Here is a 13,278-nt window from a genome sequence, read left to right as displayed (position 1 = left end):
TAAAGAGCCTTTTTCAGAAGATATTATAATCCCGACATGCATGGTCTTTACAGAGCTTCCTGTCAAGGGTTGCGCCTTGCTTAACTACGAAGGCGAAATTCAATCGATTCTCCAAGTTACCAAAATCGCAAAACTTGTGAAATACACGGGCAACGAGGCTTACATCCCGTATAATATAAGTGAAACAATTTTTCTTTCTAGAGTCGATTCTTTGTATTAGAATTGACTTCTATTGTTGTCGTGCTCGCCGATGTTTCTTCTCGACCGTCTTTTAAAATCTCTAGTATACATATATAACTATGAATGGTGTAATAAAGAGCAAGAAATAGACATGCTTAAGGCATCCATACTTGTTTGTCTTTAAGAAATGAATGAGAATAAAGTCGTATTGTTGTACTAAAACTATTATATATGAAATAAAATAAAATAAAACTCATATTATTAATTAATTAAATATTATTACTTTAAATAAAATATTTTCAATTCAACGGTTTAATTATAATGAAATGAATGAAGGAAGTCCATTGATATAATCTATTTTTTAAAAAATTAATTAATAATAAAAATTAATTATTTAAAAATATGTGTAATAAAAATATATTTTAATAATATATATGATTAAAAAAATTAAAATATAATCAAAATCCTAAGTCCTCTTCTATAAATTCAAAAGAAATTCCATACACACGCCATTTTTTTAATTGACGAAACTACCCCTCAGTCCTCTTCTATAAATTCAAAACCCTAAATCAGATGACCGCCTCAATTTTCTGGACGCCTCCGCCTTCGGCCTGCTTCTAATCTCCATGCTCGCGAGCCAGCCAGGTAAGAAAATCTCTGTTGCAGATCTTTTTCTTATATATTTAGATCTGGAATAACACAAGCACACACATTCACGGTTCGGAGGAGGCTCTGTGATGAGGATATCGATAAATCTCGTTAATCTGATTCATATCTAATGAGGATAATCATCCAAATCCATTCGTTTTCGTCTCTGAGCGCCTCCTCCGCCTTTCTTATTTACCATTTCCTTACCATCCTCTTCTATTTTATTTTATTCAATCAAGACGAAGAAGACGATCAGTGTTTGGTTGGGGCGCCGCCTGCTACAAATAAACAGATCGATCAATTTTTTTAATTTTTTTTTTTTTGAATTAGGTTTGTTTCAATTCAATTCAATAGTTCTGCGGATTGGTTTGAATTTCTCGTCCAAATCTGTTAAAGGTAGAGCTATTAAACGAACCGAGTTGATCGTGAACTCGGCTCGGTTAAAGCTCGTTCGACGGAACGAACCGATCAACATATAATTTATATATAAATTTAAAAAAATAAGACAAACAAGCTCGAACTAACTCGAACGTGCTTAATCGACCCTAAACGAGTTGAACACGAACACGAGCTCAAACAACAAAAATTCTTACGAGCCGAGTTCGAACACTACGAACGAGCTCGAAAGCTTAACGAACGAACCCGAGTTTTGTTCGCGAACGTTAACGAATACTTAAAATTTGGTTCAGATTCGGTTCGGATCTTTAACGGCTCTGGTTAAAGAGTTAAAGGGGAGTTTGAAAAAATAGAAGAAATTGTAAAAGAAATTACACACTAGTATGTTTCGGTAAAATAAGTCACCCGTGAAAATAAAATATATGCATTTCGGTGAATTGGATAGAAAGATCTCATTTTTTATGTTTGGTTTATATTTATTTATTTCGTCTATATATATTTCCAACTTTTTAATTTTTAGTTCTTTTCAAAAAATTGCTATTCTGTTCTGATTTTATTAAAATTAATAGACTTCAAAATGAGATACAAATATATGTATATATTATTTTTAAATTTAAAAATTTAATTTTGAAATTTGATTTTGGTATTTATGAGTAGAGCTCGCAAAAATTTATTCGACGTCAAATAATTGAGTTTGGGTCAAAAATATGGGTTGACATGAAATCCATACGATAATAAATAGGGCTTTGGGTCAAAGATTTTAACCCGATTATGTATATGGGTTGACACGAATTCGATACAATAATAAATAGTTCTTTCAACTATAATTTGATATGACAACCGATTATAATATATTAATATTGATTAATATATTTTTTATATATGTAAAATAAATATAATTTAGTAATTTTTCATAAATTAAGTTAAATTTTAAATAATTCAATTTATTTTAGGTTCAAATCAATAAAAATTAACATAACACGAACTCGATACAATTATAAACGGCTCAGGTTAGGGTTGAGTAATTTAACTCGTTTAAAGTATTCAGTCTCGGTTCATTGTGGTGGGTCACATAGTTAAAGTGATATTCTATTTATTTATTAAAAATTTATTTATTTTTCCATTTTAGTTTGTCCTATAATAAATTATTTTTTTTAGTAATTATATTATCTATTTATTTAATATTACAAATACCTTTCAATTTATAATAATTATAAATGTCATTACACTTATATCATACAATACTTATAAGATTAATTTAATGTTTTTACTTTTATTTTTACTACATTTTAATATAATACTAATATTTTTAAAACTTCTTCCAAAAAATAAATAAATATATAAATATGAGATGGATGAAGCATGATATACTATTTGTATGTAGAGCTATTAAACAAACTGAGCCGTTCGGAAACTCTATTCGGCTCGATTCGGTTCGATTAAAAATCGTTCGCGAACACGAATAAATATTATATATACATATAAAATTATAATTTATAAATAAATAAAATATTAATTTAAAATATATAAATAAAATAATTTTAAATTTTCTTTTTAATTTATATATAAATAATAATAATAGAAAAAAGACAAATGAGCTTGAAGGAGTATGATCAAGTCTAATCGAACTGAACACGGACATGAGTTTAAACAACAAAAATTTTTAACGAGTCGAATTGAAAATTTTAACGAACGAACACGAATCTTGTTTGCAAACGTTAACAAACACTTAAAATTTGGCTCGATTTGTTACCAGCTCTGTTTGTATGTATATGTAATATATAGTATATACATATATATGCTTAAAATATTTTTCGACAACTCGTCGGACGGGGTTGTGAGAAAAAAATGTTGGACCTCTCTTAGAAAGCCAAAATATATATTTTTATTTCCAATGTAATATAAATTGATTATAATTCAAAATATATATTTTTATTTCCAATGTAATCTAAATTGATTATAATTTGTTTTTATCCATAATTTAAATTAATTAGGATTTAATTTCATCCATTATCTATCAATATCAAAAAATAAAATAGTCACTCCATTTGTGCTTCACTTTTCTCGGGCCTTAATCTCAGCTTTGGGCCTCCGATTGAGCGGCTTCGATTTGACCTTTCGGACACCTGGACCGACTATTTTTCTTGTAGGCTTGAGTAATTTTTCCAAAAATGACTTTTGAGCTAACAATATACTCTCTCATCTCTGTTTCGTAAATATAGTCTTAATTGAGTTGGACACAGAATTTAAGGAATATTGATATTATATTGGTAGTGGGTAAAAGATATAGATAAAAGATATCCTTGTGAGAGTATTAGTGTAAAAAGTAGTGGCAATTGTATAATAATAATGAAAAAGTAAGGATAGTTTTACAGTGATATGGTTATTTATGAAAATAAAATTATTTTTTTGGGACGGATAAAAATAGTAAATAAGACTATTATATTGGGACGCAGGGAACATTTCATTTTTTTGAATTTAAAGTACTCTTTTTATTAATTTTGTCCGTCTAATTTGAAAGTGTTCTTTTCTTTTTTTAGGAAAAGAAAAAATATATACTAATACCAACATTTTTTTTAAGTTTTTTTATTTTAAAATTACGACTATATCATTGCATATAATTATTTTATACAAAAAATCAAAAGTTAAAAATATCAAAAATTTTTACCCACTTTTATTAATTAATAAAATATTATTATTTCTTCCTCTTTTATAAAATTTCAAAAGCCCTTTTAAAAAAGAATGGAGAAGTATAATACTTTCTCCCTCAACTTTACTTGTTTTTTGATAAAATAATATGATATAAATTGTGAACATTTTTAGAATCAAATTAAATAATAATAATAATAATAATAATAATAATAATAGTAGTTCTGTAAGAGATAGTCTACTTGTAGATGTATGGATGGTGAACTCAAAATCCTTCTAATCTTATATGTTTATTACATTTGATCGAGAGTTTATCCAATATGTATTAAAAAAAAATGTGTTGAAAGTTTATCAAGAATTAAATCTTAAACTTAAAATCTATCGTAGTAAATAATTGATATAAAAAAAATAAAGAAAATAAATTTAACTTGATTCCATTGGCGCAATATGATTCAAATTTGCGGATTAATTCAGAGTTTTGTGTTCTTCAAGTTTATAACGCAATTCTTTTTGAAAAAAACCCCTAAGTGTCTGCCTTTTATGAGATATGAAAAATAATAGACATTATGTTTACACCTGAGATCACAACCTTAAATATTATTTCTTATTCTTAATTGGTATCATAACTCAATTAATAATTTATCGGGTCTCTGTTAATATATTTTAAATCTAATAAATTTAATAGATCACTTAATTGGCTTAATTGGCAACAAGTTAATATTCAACACAATATTATTAAAATATATGTAATAAAATTATTAGTGAATAAATTTTTAATAAATAGAGTGTGTATTGTTTTCCCAACCACGACCTAAATAATATATATTATATTCTTTTACAAAATATTAACATTTTAATATAATATTATTTTTTATATTATCGACACAATTTTTTATATTTTATATAAAAAAAATAAAAATAAAAATACATTTCAAACAAAACTACTAAACTAACATAATTATGTAGGACGGTAGAAGTATTATTATAAATAAAATTAAATTATGTTGTTAAATAATACTTCATCTGTCTTATTGAAGTTTGCTTTTTATTTTTATTTTTATTTTTCTATATTAAGTATGGTCATATAGTAAAAAAAATAAATAAATCAAACATTCTGTAAAAAGTATTTTTCTTTATTTACATCATTGTTAGGTGGACCCCATTCTTTATTTTTACATTTCTTTTTTTTTTTATATTAAAAAATATATTTTAATTAAATTAATTAATTATTTTAAATAAATTTAACGCTAATATTACATTTATATTACTTTAACCATATTTCAAATTCACTTTAATTTTATTTATTTTTTATTTGTGTATAAACATTATTCATTTCCCTTACACATATATAAATTATTAAAATTAAAGTACAAAAAATATAAATATTATTCCTATGTCCATGAAAAATGTGCTTATATAAATTAAAAACAAATTTTAATGATTATATTATTGCCTCCGCTCCAGCTAAATTGTTATGTTTAGGTTATGCATAGAGTTTTGGATATTTTGTAATTAATAAATAATTAAGAAGTGTATTAATAAAAATAATTATAATTAATAAAAATAATTATAATTCAATAAAAATAATTATAAATTGAGATTAAAATAACTAAATAGTTTAATTAAAATAAAAAAATTATAAATTATTAATTTTAAAATGTGATTAAAGTGTATAATTATATATTTTTTTTAAAAAAATGATAAATTATGTTAGACGGACGAAAATAAAAATATGAGACAAATTAAGTTGGACGGTGGGAATATTATATTAAATGATTGCGATATAAAATGACATATTTTGGAAATTATGTATAGAAGTAAATTAATAAGGTAAGACAAAATTTTAAATAAATTGAGTATGTAGTTGTTAATGGCATAAATGTAAATAAATATACTAATATTGAATGATAAAATATAAAAAAATGTGTAATATTTTATTAATAGAAAATATTGTATATTTTTTAGAAAAAAAAGCACAGATTTAATAAATATATAGAGTATTAATTTATTTTATACATAATTTTTATTATATACTCTCTTGGTGGTATTTTGGGATTTTATACTAATTAAAAAATAATAATATTTTATTAATTAGTGAAAGTGTGTAAGAAATTGTGATATTTTAATATTTTGATTTTATGTATAAAGTAATTGTATGTGTAATTATATATTTATAATTACTTCTACTAAAACGAAAAAAATACTTTGGAGTGGACGAAAATGATAAAAAAGATAATTTGAACCAGAACTAAAGGAGTAATAAACTTTATATTAAAAAATTATAAAATAGAATAAGTTTGTTGAAAAATATAATTATAGTAAAATACTCCTTCCGTCTACGTACAAAGTAAATATTTACTTTTGGCGCGGTGTTTAAGAAATAATAATAATATTTTAATTATAGTGAGTAGTTAAAAGTAGTAAAATGATATTTTTGCCCTTCCTTTTTGGTATAAAAGTAATGATGTGATGCAAAGTAAGAGTATGTGAAAAAAAGTGAGGTATTTAATAAAATGTTTACTTTGTAATTAGACGTCCCAAAATAGAAATAAGTATACTTTATAGCTGGACGAAGGGAGTAGTTAATAATTAATATAATATATATGAGATTTATTATTTTGTATTTTAAATTATTTTTGATAAATAATTACTTATATTTTTTAATATAAAATATATATTACTCCCTCCGTCTCAGTACAATAGTCTTGTTTATTATTTTTGTCTGTCCCAAAACAATAGTTTTATTTTCATAAATAATCATATTACTATAAAGCTATCCTTATTTTTTCATTATTATTACACAATTGCCACTACTTTTTTACACTAATACACTCACAATGACAAAAAAATATTTTACTCGTAGTTTTTACTTACTACTAATATAATATTAATATTCTTTAAATCCCGTGACGAACACAAGCCAGACTATAGTTTTGGGATAGAGGGAGTATTATTTTTTATAAAATATAAAAATATATATATATATAAATTTTGTATAATCATTACATTTAAAGTAATTGGTTTTACTATTATATCAAATAATAATTTTATCCTTAAAATAAAGACACAAAATAAACCAATAATTAATAACATATCGTTGGGGTTTTTTGCAACCAAAATTACATGAAGCCAATGCACATCTTCACGCTAGAAGTCCCACTGAAATTAATCGACTCCCGGGAGCAATCAGGACTTCCTATGCGTAACAGATCGGTACCGTTCATTTTCTAAATGCCACAGACGAACGGTTCAGATCTCTCTGGCGTTGGACTCCCTTTAAAAAATCAATCCATCTTTGAAAGTCAATGGAGTCCCCATTTTGACCATGCTTGCTTCATTCATTTCTTATGCCCTAACAAATGTGAAATCTCTATTTTACCCTCCAACTCAGTGGCATTCCGTAAATATTCTCTATTACCATGTCCATTTATCTACCACTTAATTAAATAGCCAGACAAGATCACGAAGCGGGACGCTCCTAGGCGATGCGGACCGTTACGATATGATCTGACGGCTGAGATGATCCCAAATGGGCCCACCACGTGGGCCTACGTGGACCGCTTTTGTCTTACGTGGTTTTCTGACGTGGAATCTGACAGTAATGTACTCCAATCTTGGAAAGTTTTTTAAATTTTTATTAAATAATTAATGGCTTCAGTTCAGTTTAATTTTTGTTATTATAATAATCACTTACTCCCTCAATTACAAGTATCGCGTTCTTATAATATTTAAGAGAAATAATTAAAAACGTATTAGTAAAAATAAATTTGAATTAATTAATATAATCAAAATAAAAAAAATTAAATTAAAAATTTTAAAATGAAATTTAAATATATACTCTCCCTGTCCTGATACAACAGTCCTCTTTATTATTTTTGTTCGTCCCAAAACAATAGTTTAATTTATATAAATAATCATATCACTGTAAAACTACCCTTACTTTTCATTATTATTACACAATTGCCACTAATTTTTTATACTAACACACTCGCAAGGGCAAAAAGATTTTTTACCCATTACTAATATAATATTAATATTTTTTAAATTTCGTGCCAAACACAACTCTGACTATAATTCTGGAACTGAGAGAGTAATATTTTTTCAAAGAAGAAAATAACAAAATAAGTAGCACAAACCAAAATGGAAAGGTAGACCCGTAATGGAGTATTACTCCGTCTGTCCCATTAGAAGGATGACATTTGCGTTTTGCACGTAAATTTTTTAATATTAGTGTTATATTGAATTGTAGTGAAAAAAACAAAAATATCTTATTAGTACGGTGTAATATAGAAGTAATGATATTTGTAATATATTATAAGTTAAAATGGTATTTATTATATTAGTTAAGTAGTATAATTACTAAATTAAGAAAAGATAAAAAATTATTTTGAGATAAAGGAAAATAAAAAATGGTAAGTATTATTATTATTATTACTATTTTTAAATTGAAAATTTAAATTTGAAAATTGGGGCTTCTAGATCTTTCCGCGACTATAAATAGCGTTGGAGTCGGTGGGTCACTCGAACTCCATTTCAAAACAGTATCACATCTCTCCCATTGCTCCTTTTGATTCTCACATTTTTTACATTCGTTTCTGAAGATTTGTGGATCCGAAGCCTGTAATTGAAGAAATTTGGGGGAAATTTTGGCATCAATGGCGGAGAATTGCAGCAGGAAGCTGATTATAGAAGTTTGCAATGCGAAGAATTTGATGCCGAAGGATGGCCAGGGAACGGCGAGCGCCTACGTCATCGTCGATTACGACGGCCAGCGGCGCCGTACGAAGACGATATTTCGAGATCTGAATCCTCAGTGGGATGAGAAGCTCGAATTTATGGTGCACGACGTTGGTTCGATGGCGACGGAGATTCTGGAGCTTAACGTTTACAATGATAAGAAGGCTGGTAGGCGGAGCACGTTTTTGGGGAAAGTGAAGATCTCCGGCAGCAGTTTTGGCCGGTCCGGTGAGGATGTTCCGTTGGTGTATTATCCGTTGGAGAAGAGAAGTGTTTTTTCTCAGATTAAAGGCGAGATTGGCTTGAAAGTTTCGTATGTGGATGAAGAGCCTCCTCCGGCGCCGGCGCCGGAGAAAAACGACGCTGCTGCTCCGGTAGCGGCGGAGAAGCCTGCAGAGAAGGAGGAGGAGAATAAACAACCACCGCCTGAAGGTACAGAAGAGAAAAAGGAGGAAGAGAAGAAAACCGCTTCTGATGAGGCTAAGAAGGAAGAGAAACCACCGGAAACTGCACCGGCGCCTCAACCTCCGCCACCGTCTACACCACCGCCGGCGTCGACTGAAGTAGAACATCCACCAATCGCTCAACAGAAAAGCACTCAAAACTCCGAAAAAATGGCGACTCTCGAGAACTCTAAAAATCTCGAAATCGAATCTAAACTGTTCCAGAAGATCTCCGGCGGAAACGCCGATCGAAGGATCGCCTTTGATCTCGTCGACAAGATGCCATTCCTCTACGTCCGCGTCGTCAAAGCCAAAATCTCGAAGCCAGAAGCCGATTCCTCCTTCTCCGCGAAGCTAGTGATCGGAACTCACAGCATCAAGACCAAATCGCAGGCAGCCAACAAGGAATGGGATCAGGTCTTCGCCTTCGATAAAGAAGGCTTGAACTCAACTTCTCTCGAAGTTTCCGTCTGGACGCAGAATAAGAACGCCGGCGACGGCGCCGTCAACGACGTCTCCGCCGGAACGGTGTCGTTCGACCTCCAGGAGGTGCCGAAACGCGTTCCTCCAGACAGTCCACTAGCGCCGCAGTGGTACAGCTTGGAAGGCGGCGAAGGTTCACCGGGAAATGACGTCATGCTATCAGTGTGGATCGGGACTCAGGCCGACGAAGCCTTCCAGGAGGCCTGGCAGTCAGATTCCGGCGGCCTGATACCGGAAACCCGAGCCAAAGTCTACTTGTCTCCGAAGCTGTGGTATTTGAGGCTAACGGTCATCCAAACCCAGGATCTGCAGCTCGGCTCCGACTCCGAGCCTAAGGCTCGGAACCCGGAGCTATACGTTAAAGCTCAGCTCGGCGCGCAGCTATTCAAAACGAGCCGCACAATAATCGGCTCATCATCCAATCCTACGTGGAACGAGGACCTGCTTTTCGTAGCCGCCGAGCCGTTTGAGCCGTTTCTGATAGTAACGGTCGAGGACGTTACGAATGGTCACGCGGTGGGGCACGCCAAGGTGCAGTTATCCACTGTGGACCGGCGTACGGACGACAAATCCGAGCCCCGGTCCAGGTGGTTCAATCTGATTGGCGGAGATGAAAACAGCAAGCCGTACGCCGGGAGGATCCACGTGCGCGTCTGCCTCGAGGGTGGCTATCACGTGCTCGACGAGGCGGCTCACGTGACCAGCGACGTCCGCCCCACCGCCAAGCAGCTCTCCAAGCCCCCCATCGGCCTCCTCGACGTCGGCATACGTGGTGCCGCCAATTTGCTCCCAGTCAAGACGAAAGACGGGACCCGCGGGACCACCGACGCCTACGTGGTCGCCAAATATGGGCCCAAGTGGGTCCGCACGCGGTCGATCCTCGACCGCTTTAATCCCCGGTGGAACGAGCAATACACGTGGGACGTGTACGATCCGTGCACCGTGCTAACAATCGGCGTGTTCGACAACGGGAGGTACAAAAACGACGACGCCGGGAGCAAGCGAGACGTCCGGCTCGGGAAGCTCCGGGTCCGGCTCTCGACGCTCGACACGAATCGCGTGTATGTCGGGACGTATAATTTAATCGTATTGCTCCCCGGTGGCGCGAAGAAAATGGGCGAAATCGAGATCGCCGTGCGATTCTCGTGCTCATCGTGGATCAGCCTCGTCCACGCCTACGCCAACCCGACGTTGCCGCGGATGCACTACGTGAAGCCATTGGGCCCGGCCCAACAAGACGTCTTGCGGCACAACGCGATGAAAATCGTCGCGGCGAGATTGGCCAGGTCGGAACCGCCCCTCGGCCAAGAAGTCGTCCAATTCATGCTCGATTCCGACATCCACATGTGGAGCATGCGGCGGAGCAAGGCCAATTGGTTCCGCGTCGTCGGGTGCCTATCCCGTGCCGCTGCGCTCGCACGGTGGCTCGACGGGATCCGCACGTGGGTCCACCCCCCGACGTCGATTTTAGTCCACGTCCTCCTCGTCGCCGTCGCGCTCTGCCCGCACCTCGTCCTCCCGACGATTTTCATGTACGCGTTCCTAATCGTCGTCCTCCGGTTCCGTTACCGCCAGCGTGCGTCGATCACGATGGACCCGAGATTGTCCCACGTGGACGCCGTCGGGGCCGACGAGCTCGACGAGGAGTTCGACGGGTTCCCGACGTCGCGATCGGTGGACCAGATCCGGGTCCGGTACGACCGGCTGCGGGCCCTCGCGGGGCGGGCCCAAACGCTTTTGGGTGATGTGGCAGCGCAAGGGGAGAGGCTGGAGGCACTGTTCAATTGGAAAGACCCGAGGGCGACGGGGATTTTCGTCGTCGTTTGTTTGCTCGCTTCGTTGATTTTTTACGTCGTGTCCTTCAAAGCGTTCTTGTTGGCGTCGGGATTTTATTACCTCCGCCACCCGAGGTTCCGCGACGACATGCCGTCGCCGGCGATGAACTTTTTCCGGCGGCTGCCGCCGCAGTCCGATCGGATTCTCTAATATCATGATCTAATAATTATTATTTATAATAATAATTATTAATTGAGTTAATGTGATTGGTGCACTCTCTTAGTGTAGTATTTTAATTTAGTGTTTACGGGTTTCTTTCATTGTCCTGCAATAGGACAATTTATTTATTTTTAAACTTTTAAAAGTGCTTTGAATAATGTGACAGCAGAAAGTGGTTGGTCGTGTCATCTCTATCAGATTTTTATTTTATGGTGTTTGGCAAAAGTGACCGTTGGATTTATTTATTTATTAGGTTTGTGCAGAGATATAAATGGGCCTTAAATTAAATGACCGTTGCTTCGGGAGCCTCCGCGCTTTTCGTTTTTCGTTTTTCTATTTTTTCTTAAATACATTACTATTACTACCTCGTCCTCGTCCACCGCCAATTTATCCATTTGTATTTGACGTTATTATTTTTAACATTAAAAATATTTTTATATTTGTATAATTCTTTGTACAAATTTTATTTAATTAGTCTTATAAAACATCAATAGAAGTATTTTTGTCGTTTTTCCTTAATTGTATTATGTTTTGATATAATAATTAATATTTGAAAATTAACATACAAAAAGTAAATAGATAGATTGGCAGTGGACGGAGGTAGTATTTGTTTTAGAAAAAATATAAAACAATATACTTTCTCCGTCCCGGTGCAAGATTTCCGTTTACTTTTTGTAAGTAAATTTTTTAATATTAGTATTATAATGAATTGTAGTGAAAAAGACAAAAATGCTCCTATTAGTATTGTGTAATATAAAAGTAATGACATATGTATAATATAGTGTAAGCTAGAAGAATATTTATTATGTTAGATATGTAGTACAATTACTAAATTAAAAAATAATAACCTTTTAGAACAAAAATAAAAAATAAAAATTAAAAATAAAAATAAAAAATGACAACTTTTCGAATACGTTGAAGGGTGTACACATTTTAAATCTTAAGCAGGTCTAATTCAAATAAGAAAGAAAAAACAATGCTAGACTTAGATATGACCTTAAAAAGGCACTTCTCTTTTGGTATGCAGTGTTTGTTCAGAGGATTTTGAAGGATTCGTACTGTAATTTTTTTTTTTTTTTTAAATATAAAATTAAATATTTATTTTTTATTTTTAATATTATATTAAAAATTAATTTTATATTCAAAATATTATATCAATATTTATATATATCACATCATATCATTTTTTTATTTAATTTTTTTATTATTCAAATCTCAATCTAAAATTCAAATCCCTCGAACAAATACATCCTAAAAGTAGTTTCATTTTACAACGATCATTCTGTTAAAAATACGAAATGCTCAAAGTATTCTTAAAATTTTTGTTCCTATTGGACTGTTTGTAAGCATCAACATTCCGATTTTTTACTCTTTTTTCGTATTTTATAAATGTTGATCTTATAGTTAAGGGTGTGTTTGTTTGAGAGTTTTGATTTTGAGTTAAGATTTGAATAGTAAAAATTTTGAATTAAAATAATTGTATAATGTGATATAAATAAGTATTGATTTGATATTTTGAATATAAAATTAATTTTTAATATAATATAAAAAATAAAAAAATATTTGTTTAATTTGATATTTTAGATTTTTTTTTTTTTTTTAATAAATAGTACTCCGTATAAATCTTACAAAATCTGCCAAACAAACATATTTGCAATTGGCCTTGTTTCCTTTTCCTTACGATTGGTATTGAATCTATGATTTGGAAATATAGTACCTTCTCCAGAACAATATAAATTAATTGGAA

The 13,278-nt window shown here is 32.4% G+C and overlaps 1 protein-coding gene and 1 non-coding gene across 3 annotated transcripts; both read left to right on the top strand.

Annotated features, from left to right (window-relative positions):
- The first annotated feature begins 747 nt into the window (after window positions 1–747).
- On the top strand, window positions 748–11,791 carry LOC127258747 (FT-interacting protein 7). Of its 2 annotated transcripts, none has more exons than XR_007840353.1 (2): window positions 748–825; window positions 1,068–1,201. XR_007840353.1 is itself a non-coding variant. In XM_051285714.1 (2 exons), the coding sequence occupies exon 2, from the start codon at window positions 8,529–8,531 to the stop codon at window positions 11,520–11,522; it is 2,994 nt and encodes a 997-aa protein (XP_051141671.1). In that variant the 5' UTR covers window positions 765–825; window positions 8,475–8,528; the 3' UTR covers window positions 11,523–11,791. The 2 variants fall into 2 exon arrangements, 1 of the variants encoding a protein (XP_051141671.1); XM_051285714.1 differs by lacking the exon at window positions 1,068–1,201 and adding an exon at window positions 8,475–11,791 and having other exon boundaries at window positions 765–825.
- LOC127259869 (small nucleolar RNA U30) lies at window positions 911–1,000 on the top strand. Its single transcript, XR_007840590.1, has one exon. It is a non-coding gene; the product is annotated as a small nucleolar RNA U30 (small nucleolar RNA).
- Window positions 11,792–13,278: the final 1,487 nt, after the last annotated feature.

This window comes from Andrographis paniculata, unplaced genomic scaffold (genome assembly GCF_009805555.1).
Source record: "Andrographis paniculata isolate CXL003 unplaced genomic scaffold, ASM980555v1 Contig14END, whole genome shotgun sequence".
In the NCBI taxonomy this organism is placed as follows: Eukaryota; Viridiplantae; Streptophyta; class Magnoliopsida; order Lamiales; family Acanthaceae; genus Andrographis; species Andrographis paniculata.
The sequence above is the reverse complement of the archived record's forward strand: the minus strand, read 5'-3'. Positions and strand labels throughout refer to the sequence as shown.

What these genes read in the sequence shown, in the direction of transcription:
- LOC127258747 (XM_051285714.1), top strand. Translation starts at nt 8,529, where the DNA reads ATGGCGGAGAATTGCAGCAGGAAGCTGATTATAGAAGTTTGCAATGCG.